This window comes from Megalopta genalis, chromosome 12, assembly GCF_051020955.1.
Source record: "Megalopta genalis isolate 19385.01 chromosome 12, iyMegGena1_principal, whole genome shotgun sequence".
Classification (NCBI taxonomy): domain Eukaryota; kingdom Metazoa; phylum Arthropoda; class Insecta; order Hymenoptera; family Halictidae; genus Megalopta; species Megalopta genalis.
The window spans coordinates 1415845-1431581 of record NC_135024.1 but is presented as its reverse complement, the minus strand read 5'-3'; the positions used below and the strand labels follow the sequence as shown (position 1 = coordinate 1431581).

Genomic DNA, 15737 nt, shown 5'->3' with positions numbered 1-15737 from the left:
GGCTGGACGGAATCGGTGGATTAACAGTATCGGACAGTCTCAGGTGGATGGGTAACAATCTAATTGCATTACCACACGATAAGGCATCGTCTGCGCACGAGAAGTCTAATGCGCAGTTGTTTTGTGCTTTATCGAGCCGTAGATGCAGCTGCCTAGTATGGTCTTTTCTAAACCCTGAACTTGTCAACGGAATAAACTGTGAAATGTATTCTATTGCGGTAACAATCTATATATACTAATTTTGATAGTGGCATCCCCAGATTGACCCTCAGTAAAGAGGCTTGGTGTGTAAGGCATTTTCAGTTGATCTGTTGGAGTCGCGTCTCGTGGCTATGGCGCTCCTCCAAGAGATCGACTTCGGTTGTCGCCATACTAGGAAAGGGACATTCGTCCCACTACTGCACCCACATGCATCTACCTGATGACCGATTACGTTACTCTACCTGCGCTCCAATTGGACTGGTCACGGTTTCGTAATACGTGCCCGTTCATCGAAATAATACTAATATGAGAACGGGCTGGACTGGAAACAGTGACGAGGAAGGATGGTTTTGAAGCGTTTCGTCCAGACCTCGCTAGAGTGGACTCCTCAGTAAGGCATTCTAGCGAGGCCCTGCCCTAGACGCGGGGTTGAGGATAGAACGACTTAAATTTGTAAATATACTAATTGGAGACGTTTGAGTTCTTGCGAGAAACAAAGCCCTCTGGCGTCGAGTGACGGCGATATCCGTTGCCGGAGTTATTTATTCAACAGTAAATCTTCGAAAAATTCCATTATTTTTTTTAAATTTTGTCTAATTCTCTTATTTTACGTGAGAGAACCGTAACGTACTTCTGACAGAAATACGTCTACTATTCCTTACGTCTGAATTATTACTATGTGTCGGATTTATAATCCAGAAACAGCCACTTAAAATAGAGGTTCCGAGCTTTAATTTGATGAAAAAATTATCGCGCTACGATGATTCTTCGTGGAGTTATCATCGGTCAAATTTGACCAATTCTTATGTAAAATTTCTTTACGCACGATTTGCGGATCTTGTAAAATATGAACTTTCTTAAATGCAACAACAAACTAAAGGAATGAAGTTGTTGACGACTCTAGTGGGATTGCGTGCTGCCGTAGTGAACCGTATGGTTGAATCGCTGATTTGGTAGACTAAAGATATTTTAATAAACAAAGATAGAAACAGAGGGAGGATGTGTATACAATAAAATGTTGAAATGTGATGATGTATCGTGAAGCTCACGAAAGAGATAAGCGATCGATGTTTGACTACAAAGCTGTAGCGGTGGTTGCAAGCGCAATAGAAAAGAGCGGAATTAAACTGCAAGTGCAAGAGGATTGCAAGCGTAACAACTGCGAACTCAGTCGACAGAGAATTCACACATGCTACAATCGCGTTGTACGGACTTATTCGTATTGTCGTGGGCGATCGGTTACGGGAGGCAATGGAATGGGGAATTTGAAAAGTGCAAGGACTAAGCAGCGCTGAACGTTCGTTACAGTGCATACGATCAATGTCTTAACGGACAGCGTTGCATAGGAAACTTGGAAATTAGATAATCGTATTTGATATCGGGATTATATAATTGAAAGGATGGCCCATTTGACAAATACATAGATAGCGACGTCACGAACAGAAGACTCACACATGTATACAGTGCGGGTCGTTCACCTGTGTTTGTGTCGAGCTCGAACAGCTGAGATTGGCTCTGCGTACAAAAACTAACGTCCCGCTCGAGTTTATGTACATAAACCAAGGTGATACTCGCAAGAACACAATGCTCTGGATCTAATTTTAGACGTAGCAGTTTCTTTTTATTCTCTCGATATTTGTAATAGGTTGATATAATAATGTAACAACAATCTTAGAGTTCGTATTCCTCAAAATCTTTCTAATATTTTAACAGTTTAGCATCTTTCCACTGAAACAGCATTCTTAAAATCTATCCACTGTTTCCCGCAGCACTGCATATTTTTCTTATGAATGCATAAAATCTCCTGTATAATTATGAGTATTGTTTGACAAAACTTTACAAACATGTTTCTCAAAACGATGACCATAATATCTCAAATTCTGCGTGCCCACTTGCCTTCAGAAATTAAGTGCACATTTCGCGTAGTTAATCTTTTCTTAACTCGAAAAGTGAAACAAATTCAGTATTGTTATTTACAATGAAATCACGTCCGTCGCTTTTGGATCTCAGAACTGGTCAACTGAATCTCGTTGATTGGTCAATCCAAGTGACGCAGATTAAAGCATCGCTTTTACTCTCTCGAATAAAGCGAACAATTTTATCCGACTGTTTCATTACTCACGAACAAAACGATTAAATTCATTATATAATACTATCAGACAGCTTTAGTGCTTACAAATTCTTCCGCTTTTTTTAATTTTATTTCGTCGCTTTATTTCTTGGGCACAGTGCGAAGAAGGTCATTTGAGTTTTATTATGTCATTTTATTACTTGAGAAATAGGGATGCTTACTTAAAATTTCATCAGACTGCTAATTCTTTTGTCTGTTATATAAAACTGTTTAGATTGGGGAACAAAGGTGTATATTAATACTACAGCTAATCGTTTCATAATCTTGACAAGATTGAATTCATTTCAGCTTTCTACGATTTTTATACTGTACAATAGCCTTGCATGGAGAATTTCGTACAAAATTTGACGCATAGAATCAGGAGTTGTGCAAGAAGAAATCTGAAGCCGTTTATTTTGACTGACATTGAAATTACATAGATTCTTTTATAGGAAATCATTAAATCAACTCCATAAGGGATAATAGAAATATAAAATGTGAAAATGGAAAAATAAAATACAAAAAAATGTGAGGCGTTTCGTCCCAGACCCGCTAGCGGACTCTTCAGTAAGGCTATCCTAGCGGGTCCTGTCTTAGACGCTAAGGTCGGAATAGGCGGGACGGAACCGGAGGAGTAACAATGGTCGGGCAGTTTCAGGTGGATGGGTAGCAATCATGTTGCGTTACCACTCGATAAGGCATCAGGCTGCGCGCGAGGAGTCTGACGAGCAGTCGATTTGTGCTTTTATCAAGTTGTGGATGCAGCAGCCTAGTATGGTCCTTTATAGAAGTTTAAGTTTATAACATTGATAGAATTTGAAATATAGACTCTATAGTAACAATTAATTGATTGCCTGACGTAAACTTGGACGGATGTCTTACCCGTACTTAATTTCTAAGGCACGGTCAAAGGCACTTACTCGTCGATCTGTTGGAGCAGCAATCTCCGACAGATCGACGACGCTGTGGCCCCACTAGGAAGGGGGACTAATATCGTCCCAACTGCTGCACCTACGCATCTACCTGATGTCCAACGATGTTACTCTACCTTCGCTCCAATTGGTCGGGTCACTGCTTCGCATCACAGATAGGATTGAAGAAGACAGTGACGAGGACGGAATAGGGAGCGTTTCGTCCAGGTCCCGCTAGAGGACTCCTCAGTAAGACTTTCTAGCGGGACCCTGCCTTAGACGCGGGGATGAGGGATGGACGACTTCGCGTTGTATATATACAAATAATAGACGTTTGAGTTCTTGCGAGAAACAAATCCCTCTAGCGTCGAGTTACGGCGATATCCATTGCAGGAATTGTTCATTCAACTGTGAATATTTCAAAAAGTCAATTCTTTTTTTTAAATTTTGTCTAATTCTTTTATTTTACGTGAGAGAACCGTGACGTACTTCTGACAGAAACACGCCTACTATCCCTTACGCTGGAATTAGTAGGATGCGTCGGATTCAGAATCCTGAAACAGCCTCTTAAATTAGAGGATCCGAGCTTTAATTTGATGAAAAAATTTTCGCCCTGTGATGATTCTTCGTCGAGTTATCGTCAGTCAAAGTTGGCCAATTTTTATCCAAAATTTCTCGACTCGGACTGCGGATCTAGATGTAAAATATTAACTTTCTTCCATAATTGCAATGAATTAAAGTAAAATTCTTTCTCAATATTTGTAGTAGGTTAATAATAATGTAACAACATTCTTAGAGTCTGTCTTGCTTTAAATCTTTCCACTGAAACATCATTCTTAAAACTTCCACTGTTTCGTGTCGCACATTTTTCTTATAAATGCCTAAAATCTACAGTAGAATGTTATTATTGTTACACGAAACTTTAAAAGCATGTTTTTCAAAACGGTGACCACGATGTCTTAAAATCTGCGTAACCGTTTGCCTTCAAAAATGTGTTGTACATTTCGCGTATTTAAACTTGTTTTAACCCGCGATATTGAAACGAATTCAATATTATTGTTTTAAAAAATACACGTGCGTCGCTTTTGGATCTCAGAACTGGTCAACTGAATCTCGTTGATTGGTCAATCCAAGTGACGCAGGTTAAAGCATCGCTTTTACTCTCTCGAATAAAGCGAACAATTTTATCCGACTGTTTCATTACTCACGAACAAAACGATTAAATTCATTATATAATTCTATCAGACAGCTTTAGTACTTGCAAATTCTTCCGTCTTTTTTTAATTTTATTTCGTCGCTTTATTTCTTGAGCACAGTGCGGAGAACGTCATTTGAGTTTTATTATGTCATTTTATTACTTGAGAAATAAAGAAGCTTACATACAATTTCATCAGACTGCTAATTCTTTTGTCTTTCATATAAAACTGTTTAGATTGGTGAACAAAGGTGTATATTAATATTACTGCTAATCGTTTCGAAACCTTGACAAGATTGAATTCATTTCAACTTTCTACGATTGTTACTGTACAATAGCCTTGCTTGGAGAAGTTCATACAAAATTTGACGCATTCATTTTTATAGAATCAGGAGTTGTGCAAGAAAAAATCTAAAACCGTTTATTTTGACTGGTTTAGTATTTCTACTGTCAAAGACATTGAAATTACATAGATTCTTTTATAGGAAATATAAAATGTGAAAATGGAAAAATTAAATACAAAAAATGTGTGGCGTTTCATCCCTGACCCGCTAGTGGATTCATCAGTAAGGCTATTCTAGCGGGCCCTGCCTTAGACGCAAAAGGAATAGGCAGGACGGAATCGGAGGAGTAACACTGTCGGGCACCTCCAGGTGGATTGGTAACAATCATGTTGCGTTACCACTCGATAACACATCAGGCTGCGCGGGAGGACTCTAACGAGCAGTCATTTGTGCTTTTATCGAGTCGTGGATGCAGCTGCCTAGTATTGCCCTACTTAGAATTTGAACTTACCTACCGCAAGACTTTGACCCTCGGTTCGGAGGCTTTTGGTGTAAGGCACTTTTCAATCGATATGTTGGAGTCGTCTTTTGGGCTGTAGAGACGTCTCCGATTTGATAATGCCACCCTGAGAATTGACCCTCGTAAAGTGGCTTTGGTGTCTAAGGGACTTGTCAGTCGGATATGTTGGAATCGCCTTTTGTGCAGATGAGACGTCTCCGACAGATCGACTTAGTTGTCGCCATACTAGGAAAGGGACTTTCGTCCCACTACTGCACCCACGCATCTACCTGATAACCGACTACGTTACTCTACCTGCGCTCCGATTGTTGCTGGTCACGGTTTCGTAATACGTGCCCGTTCGTCGGAATAATACTAATGTGAGAACGGGCAGGACGACGAAACTGTGACGAGGAGGGAAGGGGTTGGAGCGTTTCGTCCGGGTCCCGCTAGAAAATTCCTCGGTAAGGCTGTCGAGCATCCCTGGCCAGGGCTCAAAGACCGGGGATGCCTGAAGGGGGCGATCGTTGATCGTAGCGGATTGGACATTTGTGGGGATGATATCTATCTAGTGGGTTTCAATGGAGATAGTCGCCACAAGAATGATTTATTCTCTTTTAAATGTTTCAAAAAAATCGATTCTTTTTACACTTTGTCCAATTATTTTATTTTGAGTGCGAGTGCGTAACCTGCTCTGATGCATTGAATTACACTTTGTATCGGCGCACTTGCAATAAAATACGCCTATTGTTCCTTACATCTGAATTAGCAGTTTAGCATCCTTCCTAAAAAAAAACATTCTTAAAATCTTTCCACTATTTCCCATTACACAAAGCTTTAAAAGTATGATTTTCAAAACGGTGATCATGATATCTCAAAATCTCTGTACTCATGTGACTTCAAAAATTAGGTGCATGTTTCGTGAAATTAATCTTTTTTTATTGAATTCGAAGAATGAAACGAATTCAGTATTGTTATTTAAAAAGAAGACACGTGCGTCGCTTTGGATTTCATAACTGGCCAATTGAATTTCCTTGATTGGACAATCCAAGTGACGCAGATTAAAGCATCGCTTTATCACACATAAATAAAGCGAACAATTTTATTCGACTGTTTCTTTACTCACGAAAAAAATTAATTAAATTCATTATTATTTTATCAGACAGCTTTAGTACTTACAAATAATGGGCGCGTTTATTTTCTTAATTTTATTACGTCGGTTTATTAATTGGGCACAGTGAAAACAATGCCATTTACTTGAGTTTTATTATGTCACTTTATTACTTGAGAAGTCAATGAATAAGTTTGCTTAGAATTTCGTTAGATCACTGTATCACCTGAGAACAGAAACAACGATATCATGTTCACTTTTATCATATTTTACCCTCTTCCGTTGCAACGAAGGAGTGAAAAAGTTATGTCATCTGGCGTTCGTTTTTACCCAGTGGAAAAGTATATACCATGGGACAAATTAGAGAAACGAACCGCTTATTCAAAATAGAAAAAAGTTTTTTCACGCGAGGTTAAAAATGTATCGAGGATCGCAATAGCCGAATTTTTAACACTGAAATTATTTCAACTGTGGATCTTGCAGTTTCCAAAGTTTCGGAGATCCCTCTTAGCTGCCAATACCAGCAATTTCCTTCTCCATCCTTGTACAAGTTACCTTGTTCTTACAATCTGCGACAAAAAGATGATACGCTTTAAAACTGAATGATTGTTAGTTTTCTAACATTACCACGAACGTTTCGTATTTTCATACATTGTCAGTAACATCCGTATAAACATACACGAATTAAATGAATTTTTAGTTGCGTGTGCTCTCATTTGGCTGCGCTTTATTTCCATAAAAATTCTTTTGTCTTACATATAAAACTGTTTGGACTTGTGAAATTCACTCGTTGATACTGTGTTAATTACAGATCATGAATACTAGAACAAATGAATACATTAATACTATAGCTAACGTATATCGCTGCATAACAAAATAGGATTCATTTCAACCCAGCTATGATTTTTAATGTAAAATACTCATGCATGAAGAAGTTCATACAAAATTTCTCGACGTACATATTTTTATAGAATCAGGAGTTGTAAAAGAAAAAATCGGAAGCCGTTTATTTTGACTGGTTTGGTATTTCTACTGTCAAAGATATTGAAATTACATAGATTTTTTTTATAGGAAATCATTAAATGAACTTCTTAAGGGATAATGGAAATATAAAATGTGAAAATTAAAAAAAAAAATTAAAAAAAATGTGAGGAGGCGTTTCGTCCCAGACCCGCTAGTGGACTCATCAGTAGGGCTATCCAAGCGGGTCCTGCCTTAGACGCGAAAGGAATGGGCTGGACGGAATCGGAGGAGTAACAGTATCGGACAGTCTCAGGTGGATGGGTAACAATCTAATTGCATTACCACACGATAAGGCATCGTCTGCGCACGAGAAGTCTAATGCGCAGTTGTTTTGTGCTTTATCGAGCCGTGAATGCAGCTGCCTAGTATGGCCTTATTTAAACCCTGAACTTGTTAACGGAATAAACTGTGAAATGTACTCTATTGTAATAGCAATCTATATATACTAAGTTTGATCGTGATATCCCCAGATTGACCCTCAGTAAAGAGGCTTTGTGTGTAAGGCATTTTCAGTTGATCTGTTGGAGTCGCGTCTCGTGGCTATGGCGCTCCTCCAAGAGATCGACTTCGGTTGTCGCCATACTAGGAAAGGGACTTTCGTCCCACTACTGCACCCCCATGCATCTACCTGATGACCGATTACGTTACTCTACCTGCGCTCCAATTGGACTGGTCACGGTTTCGTAATACGTGCCCGTTCATCGAAATAATACTACTATGAGAACGGGCTGGACTGGAAACAGTGACGAGGAAGGATGGTTTTGAAGCGTTTCGTCCAGACCTCGCTAGAGTGGACTCCTCAGTAAGGCATTCTAGCGAGGCCCTGCCCTAGACGCGGGATTGAGGATAGGACGACTTAAATTTGTAAATATACTAATTGGAGACGTTTGAGTTCTTGCGAGAAACAAAGCCCTCTGGCGTCGAGTGACGGCGATATCCGTTGCCGGAGTTATTTATTCAACAGTAAATCTTCGAAAAATTCCATTATTTTTTTTAAATTTTGTCTAATTCTCTTATTTTACGTGAGAGAACCGTAACGTACTTCTGACAGAAATACGTCTACTATTCCTTACGTCTGAATTATTACTATGTGTCGGATTTATAATCCAGAAACAGCCACTTAAAATAGAGGTTCCGAGCTTTAATTTGATGAAAAAATTATCGCCCTATGATGATTCTTCGTGGAGTTATCGTCAATCAAAGTTGGCCAATTCTTATCCAAAATTTCTCGACGCGGACTGCGGATCTAGATGTAAAATATTAACTTTCTACCTTAATTGCAATGAATTAAAGTAAAATTCTTTCTCAATATTTTTAGTGGGTTAATAATAATATAACAACATTCTTAGAGTCTGTCTTGCTTTAAATCTTTCCACTGAAACAGCACTCTTAAAATCTTTCCAGTGTTTCATGTCGCACATTTTTCTTATAAATGCATAAAATCTGCAGTAGAATGTTAGTATTGTTACAAGAAACTTTAAAAGCATGTTTTTCAAAACGATGACCATGATATCTCAAAATCTGCGTAACTATCTTCCTTCTAAAATTTGTTGCACGTTTCGCGTAGTTATACTTCTATTAACTCGCAAAGTGAAACGAATTCAGTTAATTAAAAAACACGCGTGTCGCATTTGGATCTCATAACTGATCAATTGAATGTCCTTAATTGGACAATGATGGCAGCATCGCTTTAACACCCGCAAATAAAGCGAACAATTTTATTGGACTGCTTCATTACACGCGAACGAAGCGATTAAATTCCTTATAATTTTACCAGACAGCTTTAATACTCGCGATTAATGGGAGCGGCTTTATTTTAATCTTATTACATCGCTTCATTACTTGAGAACAGTGCGAATAATGTCATTTCACTTTTATTACGTCTCTTTGTCACTAGAGAAATAAATGAATAAGTTTGCTTAGAATTTCCTCAGATCGCTCTATCTCCTGAGAACAAAATCAACATTATTGTTCTCATTTTATCACATTCTACCCTATTTTGTTTCAACAAAGGAGGGAAAAAGTTTAGTCGTTCGGCATTTGTATTTTCCATTGGAATAATTCGATACCAAGGGAGAAATTAGCTGAGAGAAACCAAGCTTGGATTCGAGATACGAGTAAGTTCTTTCACGCTTGGTTAAAAGTGGATCGAGCGACGTATCAGAGAAATTTTTTCTAAACTTTCCAAGATGCTAGTTATCTGCCGGCAGCGGCAATTCCCTCCCTCATCTTTGTACAAGTTGTCTGATTTCTATTTCTTTAACGTTATCATCAAGGTCTCGTTTCTCTACAAACTTGCAAAAACACTCGTACAAACATTCACGTACGAAATAAATTTCTAATTCAGTGTGCCATCATTTCGTCGCACTTTGTTTCCATACAAATTCTTTTATCTATCAAATAGAATTGTATTTGTACTGGAGAAATTCAATTCCATGTCGTTTGTGTGCATTTATAGCGGTGTTCCGCATGTTTTGTATACGAAGATAACTTCGATTGTAATGCGAACTAAATAAAAATCGCTCGATTTTATAGTATAACATCTCTTTGTCGCGGACTGTATCTTCAGACGTGTTGCTCGAGATCCGAAAGGAGCCAGAATTTCATTCTTGCGTGCATAGTGATTCACCGGAGCAGCATGGTGTTTGCTGTCCGGGCTTGTTAATTGAACGTAAATAGCAGATGAAACGTGCGGCCAAGGAAAACAGTTGTTATTCGATTTGGCCGCGTCGTCAATTCGGCGGGCTGTTTGCATAACTGCAGGAACGAGCCGCGAGCTCGTTCGCTATCGTTTTTATGCTTATAAATATTCGAAACACAGAGAGCCGCTTGCGAAATTGGCTTCAACCGTGCTCTGATCTCTATCAATTTTTCTGTGCGCCATGTGCCTTTCACCGTCAGCCTCATAAATTACTCGGCAAACATTTCCATCGTCCGTCGAAATTCGGGAAATTTGTTGTTCGGCAAAAATCTCGTTTGCTGGAACGAAAAGTTCGATGGACGTTTTCACCTTGTTAAATGTTGCTTTGTGAAACGCGAGCGCGGCGTTCCGGGATATGGCGCTTCATGTGTTCGTCCAGTGATTTTTCTATCGTATAGTTAAATCGCCATACCAAAAACAAAAAGATCTACAAGACTGTAATCAACTCAGTACCTGGCGAGTACCTACCTCAAAAGTTTATACACAAATTGGTGCAACAGATTTATCGATGAAAACGCACAACTGATTTTTACATACATTTCTACTTTCATAGATTATTTAGTTCAGATGAAAAGATATATATATTATTGCAAATATATACTAATATATATTATATATTTTTTATTATATACTATATATATATATATATATGCTATATACTACATATATTTTATATATACTAAGATATATATTGTATTATATACGTATATTTTTATATATACTAATATATATTATATATATTTTGTATTATATGTATGTTTTTATATACACTAATTTTTATATATGCCGATTTTAACGAATAAGAAATCAACTGAATCCGAATAAATGAAAGCATTTATATCTCTCACGCGATAAACAGAATACATAGTGACTTCTGCTTGAAAATAAACGAAAGGTACAATGATGATTGGTCATCCAGCAGTAATTGGCTGCACCGAGCCACCTGAGTACCTGAATCAATCTCATTAAACGAGCCACGCCAGCCCGCCGGTGCAACAATGTTCAGCGAAGTAATATCGTTGCTTTTTCTTGTTCCAGGAAACATGGTGCAGAAGATGGTGGCACATCTCCCAGCGAAGTATTTCCGTGACGACGAGCTCTTTCGCTCCGAGCTTGAGCCCGATTTTAGCAAAGGGGTTGGAGGATTCGCGAAGCACCTCAAAGGAAACGAAGATATCGAGCACGCCGAAGGAGAAAACGGAGGGCAGCCTGATTCCGCAGGGCGCTCAGGATGTTGGTGAGTGACACGACACAATGGAAAGAACCTATTGATCCAGGGCGCGGTGAGCAAGCGTAATCAAAGAGGCTTTTCCTTCGAGGACCATTCGCAGCCGAGCGGTTGCTCTAAGAAATCGCTAAAAATTGTCGTATCAAAGTTCAAAGTACAGTGAATTCTCCCCGATTTTCCTTCAGCTTGCAAACGAAAATCGTCAATTTGGGGAGAGGAGATACGATTGTTCGAGCCTCGCGCTTTGTATATTTAAGAATTATCCTTTTACAGTTGTTAATTCGTTTAGGGCCGAGTGTATCACGTATGGGTGACACTGATTTTTTAATTAGGTTTCTGAAATTCATTTTTATTGGAATATATTGAACGAATTAAATGTTACTCGGATTTGTAGAATATAAAATAGCTGAATCAATATTTCCTGTGGTAAATTTTTACTTTCTAGTTTCGGTGTCGTTAATTAAATGATTTTTTTTTTAATTTATTTATTAAGCTGTGGAACCCTCTACGGAGTTATTAGCAATATATTTTGTATTATATATTATTATATATTATGTTATTATATATTATTATATATATATGTATTATTACAAGATTACTATTACATATACAATATATTGTACAATATTATTACATATTACATTAAATGACTTTGATATTGTGTGAATTTTCGAGTTAATATTCGGCATTTAATGCTTTAACAATCGGCGACTATAAAAACGAAATTAAAAGATCGATAAAAATATCGAATAATCGTATTTCCTCTTCCCAAATTGTCCATTTTCGTTTAATAATTGAAGGAAAATTAGGGAAAATTTACTATAATTTTAATATTATCAAATTTCTTTATATTTACAAGACTGTTGATAGTTTAATCGTTTTATGAGTCAGTTAACGAAAACCAAAATGCGCTTGGTTACACAAAATGAAAATACTACAGGCTAGAAAAAACAATTTTGTATTTCCAATTAAAATGGCTCCGACTGCAATCGGAACGATTAATATTTAGCCAAGCGAAAATGGGAATATCTTCCTTTTAAATCAAGTCGCTCGATTTCCAAATAGGCAAATCTCCTATGTTTACCTGAGCGACGCCCGTGGCCCCTCGTTCTGCTTTGTCTTGTTGTCATCGATCAGTCTCGACCCCGAGTTTTTCGTAATCCATTGAATACGTTTTCTTCCTTTATAAGACAGAATTTTAACACAAGGGGCACTGAGTTCGAAACCCGATCAGTTTATATTTTGTAACATTTGTTTTGTAACAGTTTTATTTTATAATAATGATAATATTTAATTCACTCAAGCTCTGTACAAATTATATATAAATTTATATATATTTATATATATTTATATAAATATGTATATATATTTTTTAATTTTTGTTATAAATATATGCTTCAGTCAAGAAGTTTATAAATGAATTTCTCACGGAAACGTTTCTATATCGATAATTAAGAAAAAAGAAAATCAGGAACCAGTCATTTCGACTGGTTTGGCAATTCCAGTGTTAATTAAACTCTGTTAAAACTTCGACTGCCCCATCAGCCACGCAAGGGTGACGGAATTGTATAAAATTTAATTCCCAGAAATTAATTGATCAACGTTATTTTATTAATATAATTTTATTAATATCTGCAAGAGGAACGAGTGTTAAAAAAGCAATCAACGCCACATAACCTCGCATTGCAATTTGAATTGCATCGAATGAAATACCATAACTTTATGAAATCGTTGAGCTCCTTGCCGCGGTCGCTAAAAATGTTCTATCTCGAATTACCTCGTCCTCGAATAAAAATTTCGCGGAAATCTCTCCGAGGCGGAGACAGCGTTTGATCTGGAAGCCGAGACGAACCGCAGGCATTCATTGCATAATGAATCGTTGCTCCAGACGGTAAACGACTCGTGTTCTGTACACGACTCGTAAATAAATTACGGAACGTTTCTCGCATCGAACCGGCCGCGGCGGTCGAAATAGACTCGTTATATTTAGGTGCACCGGTCGGTCCGCCATTATTGAAAAGTTCCGCAGGGATCAACGCGCCGGCTAAAAGTTTCGCGACTTTTTAACAGGCCGTGAAACACCGACCGGCCCTAATGGCGTTCCATTACGGTCGCTTTTACGCGGCCGAAACAGCGTCGTGAATTTTTCGTTACACCGAACAAAACGGCTTACGTCCATTAAGAACTCCGTCGGCGATCAAAAGGATGCTCCGTCAGGATACCAATCGAGCAGAGAAGGGTCTCTTAATGCAGATTTATTTCGTAGCCAGAAAATACAATTATTGAACCATCTCTCCAACCGTTCTATGTACACTCGCAGCTGGCGCCAGGGATCGAAGAGTTACGGAACTTTTTAATTGGCTTTTCGCTGAACAAGGATATTCGGGAAACCGTTTTCAGAAACTCCCGTCGCAAGTTCCGACGAGCGCCGAATGGCTGCGGAACGAATGCAAGAGAGTTCTAAACGGAACAATTAGGTCGTCTCATAAGTTTCTGGCGTTCCTATTTCTTTTTAAATATCCGTGTACAGATCGTTTCAAGATGATGAAAACTTTTGAGAAAACTTTAGTCCAGAACGCGCTCGATTTTCAAGACTTTCAATCAATTAAATATGTCGCAAAAAGTATTAACATATTCGCGGCGCGAACTTGCGAGACGACCTAACAGAGTCCAAAGATACATATTTTAGCAATTAGTCGATAGACTGGTAGGAAAATATCTTTCTGTGATCAAAAGACCGCGGCGAACGTGAATTAAACGGGTCGATACCTTTAGCTACCGCGATCTAATTAACAATATTGAAGCAGCTCTCGGTCGTTACGAAAATACGGCGCCCCATTCAACGTGCTTCTAGTAGAATTAACTACTGAAATGTGCCACTTGAATTCAGCGTGGATCGTTAACGGTTCAAACGAACGTTCTGAGAACCAGTCTCCGTAAAACTTCTACCGAAAAATGTCTCGAAAATGTCCAGGGTTCTAAATTACCGAAACTTCCTCTACCGTCAAAATCCTCCCCGAAATTCTACAAGCAGATGCCTCTCGTCGAACAAAAGATACGAAGTTCCGAACTCCGGAAATCAAGAAATGAAATAGAACCGTTTCGATCCCCGAGAGGCAGGTGATTGCGAGCTGGCGCTCGCTCGCGATCGGCGTGTCCATGAAACATCGAACTCGTAACTGGGAAACCTTGATTAACAACTGTACAGTTCCGGGGCCAGCGAATCTCGTCGATGACGCCGGAAGCACTAGAAACTATCGACTCTCCTTTGGCAACCGTTGCCGACCGATCGCAATCGAAACCGACACTATAATACAAGAAAGTTCGCTCAGGATGCCTCGGAACGGTGGCTGTCGATCCCGTTCAGGCTGTCCTCGAGTACCTCGAACTCCTCGAACTCCATCTTGCCGAAATCGTCGGGAGTTCGCCAGTTGTTCTCGTTGACCTGCCACCTGGTCAAAGCGCTGCCTATGAACCTGCTAGGATAGGTGGACTTTGCGTCCTCCGCCGGGCCGAGCTTGAAGTCGACTTTGAAAGGCTTGCCGTCCTTGGCGTCCTCTTTCTTCGGCTCCAAGCCGATCACCACGGGCGGCTCCCTCTTCGTCTCCGTCTGATCCGTCGCGCTCTTCTCCTCTTCCAGCTCGTCGTCCTCCTTCTCCTGCTTCTCGATCGTGGTGATCTCGATGCTGGGCGTCTCCGCGATGGTGTAGCGGCTCAGATCGGGCGCCTTCTCCCTGGTCCGGCACCTCAGATGATTCTCCACCAGCCTGCCGGTCAGCTCCAACCTGCTGTCGCATGAGTTGCTCTTCACCAGCCGGAACTTGACGTAATCGTTCGACCTGTCCGCGCACTTGAACCTGTTCTCGACGACCGGCGCGATCAGAGGGCCGTTGCTCGAGTTCACCACCTTGCCGCCGTAGTAGGTCACCGAGGTGCCGCACTCCCGGATCTTCTTCAGGACGTCCTGGGAGACGTAGTGGCTGGAGTTGTGGGTGTCGTTGCCCTCGTCCTCGTGGCAGTCGACCTCCTCGTCCTCCGAGGAGATGCACTGCACTCCGCTGCCGGGATCGGTGTCCGGATAGTCGCTGGACACCCCGGAGCTGACGCTGCCGGCGTCCCAGTTGTGGTGATGGTACCGGTTCACCTTGTTCTTCGAGGACGTCGAATCGCTGGGAGACGTGTGGCCGCTCCTAGCTTCGAACGACTGGGCCAGGATCCGCGTTTTCGACTCGGAACGCGGACTGTCCAGCTCGTCCTTGCCGCCCACCACCGAAGCGTTCGAAGACGTCGACTTCTCCATGTTCTCGAACAGCCTCGTCAGGTCCTTGGCTCTGCTCGAACACCTGGACCTGGAACAAAAGAAGACGTCGCAACGCTTAGATGTCACAGTCTTCTTGTATTTCTCTTAATAACAAAGTTTAGTCAGGATTATTCCTGGCTTCTCCGTCGCCTATGCGACGCCTGTATATTACTT

At 40.0% G+C, this 15737-nt stretch overlaps 2 protein-coding genes across 3 annotated transcripts in view; one reads left to right on the top strand and one right to left on the bottom strand.

Annotated features, from left to right (window-relative positions):
* The window catches only part of MCU (mitochondrial calcium uniporter), a 324119-nt gene that overhangs the window by 214677 nt on the left and 93705 nt on the right, over nucleotides 1-15737 (top strand). For both annotated transcript variants that reach the window (XM_076525577.1, XM_076525578.1), the window contains one exon: nucleotides 11074-11272. In XM_076525577.1, the coding sequence (XP_076381692.1) occupies nucleotides 11074-11272 (199 nt within the window). The remainder of the gene's footprint in view (nucleotides 1-11073; nucleotides 11273-15737) is intronic.
* jv (javelin) overlaps nucleotides 13504-15737 on the bottom strand; it is a 70067-nt gene continuing 67833 nt past the window's right edge. Inside the window, exon 7 of the mRNA XM_033483427.2 lies at nucleotides 13504-15612. Within this exon, the coding sequence (XP_033339318.1) occupies nucleotides 14592-15612 (1021 nt within the window). The 3' untranslated portion in view covers nucleotides 13504-14591. The remainder of the gene's footprint in view (nucleotides 15613-15737) is intronic.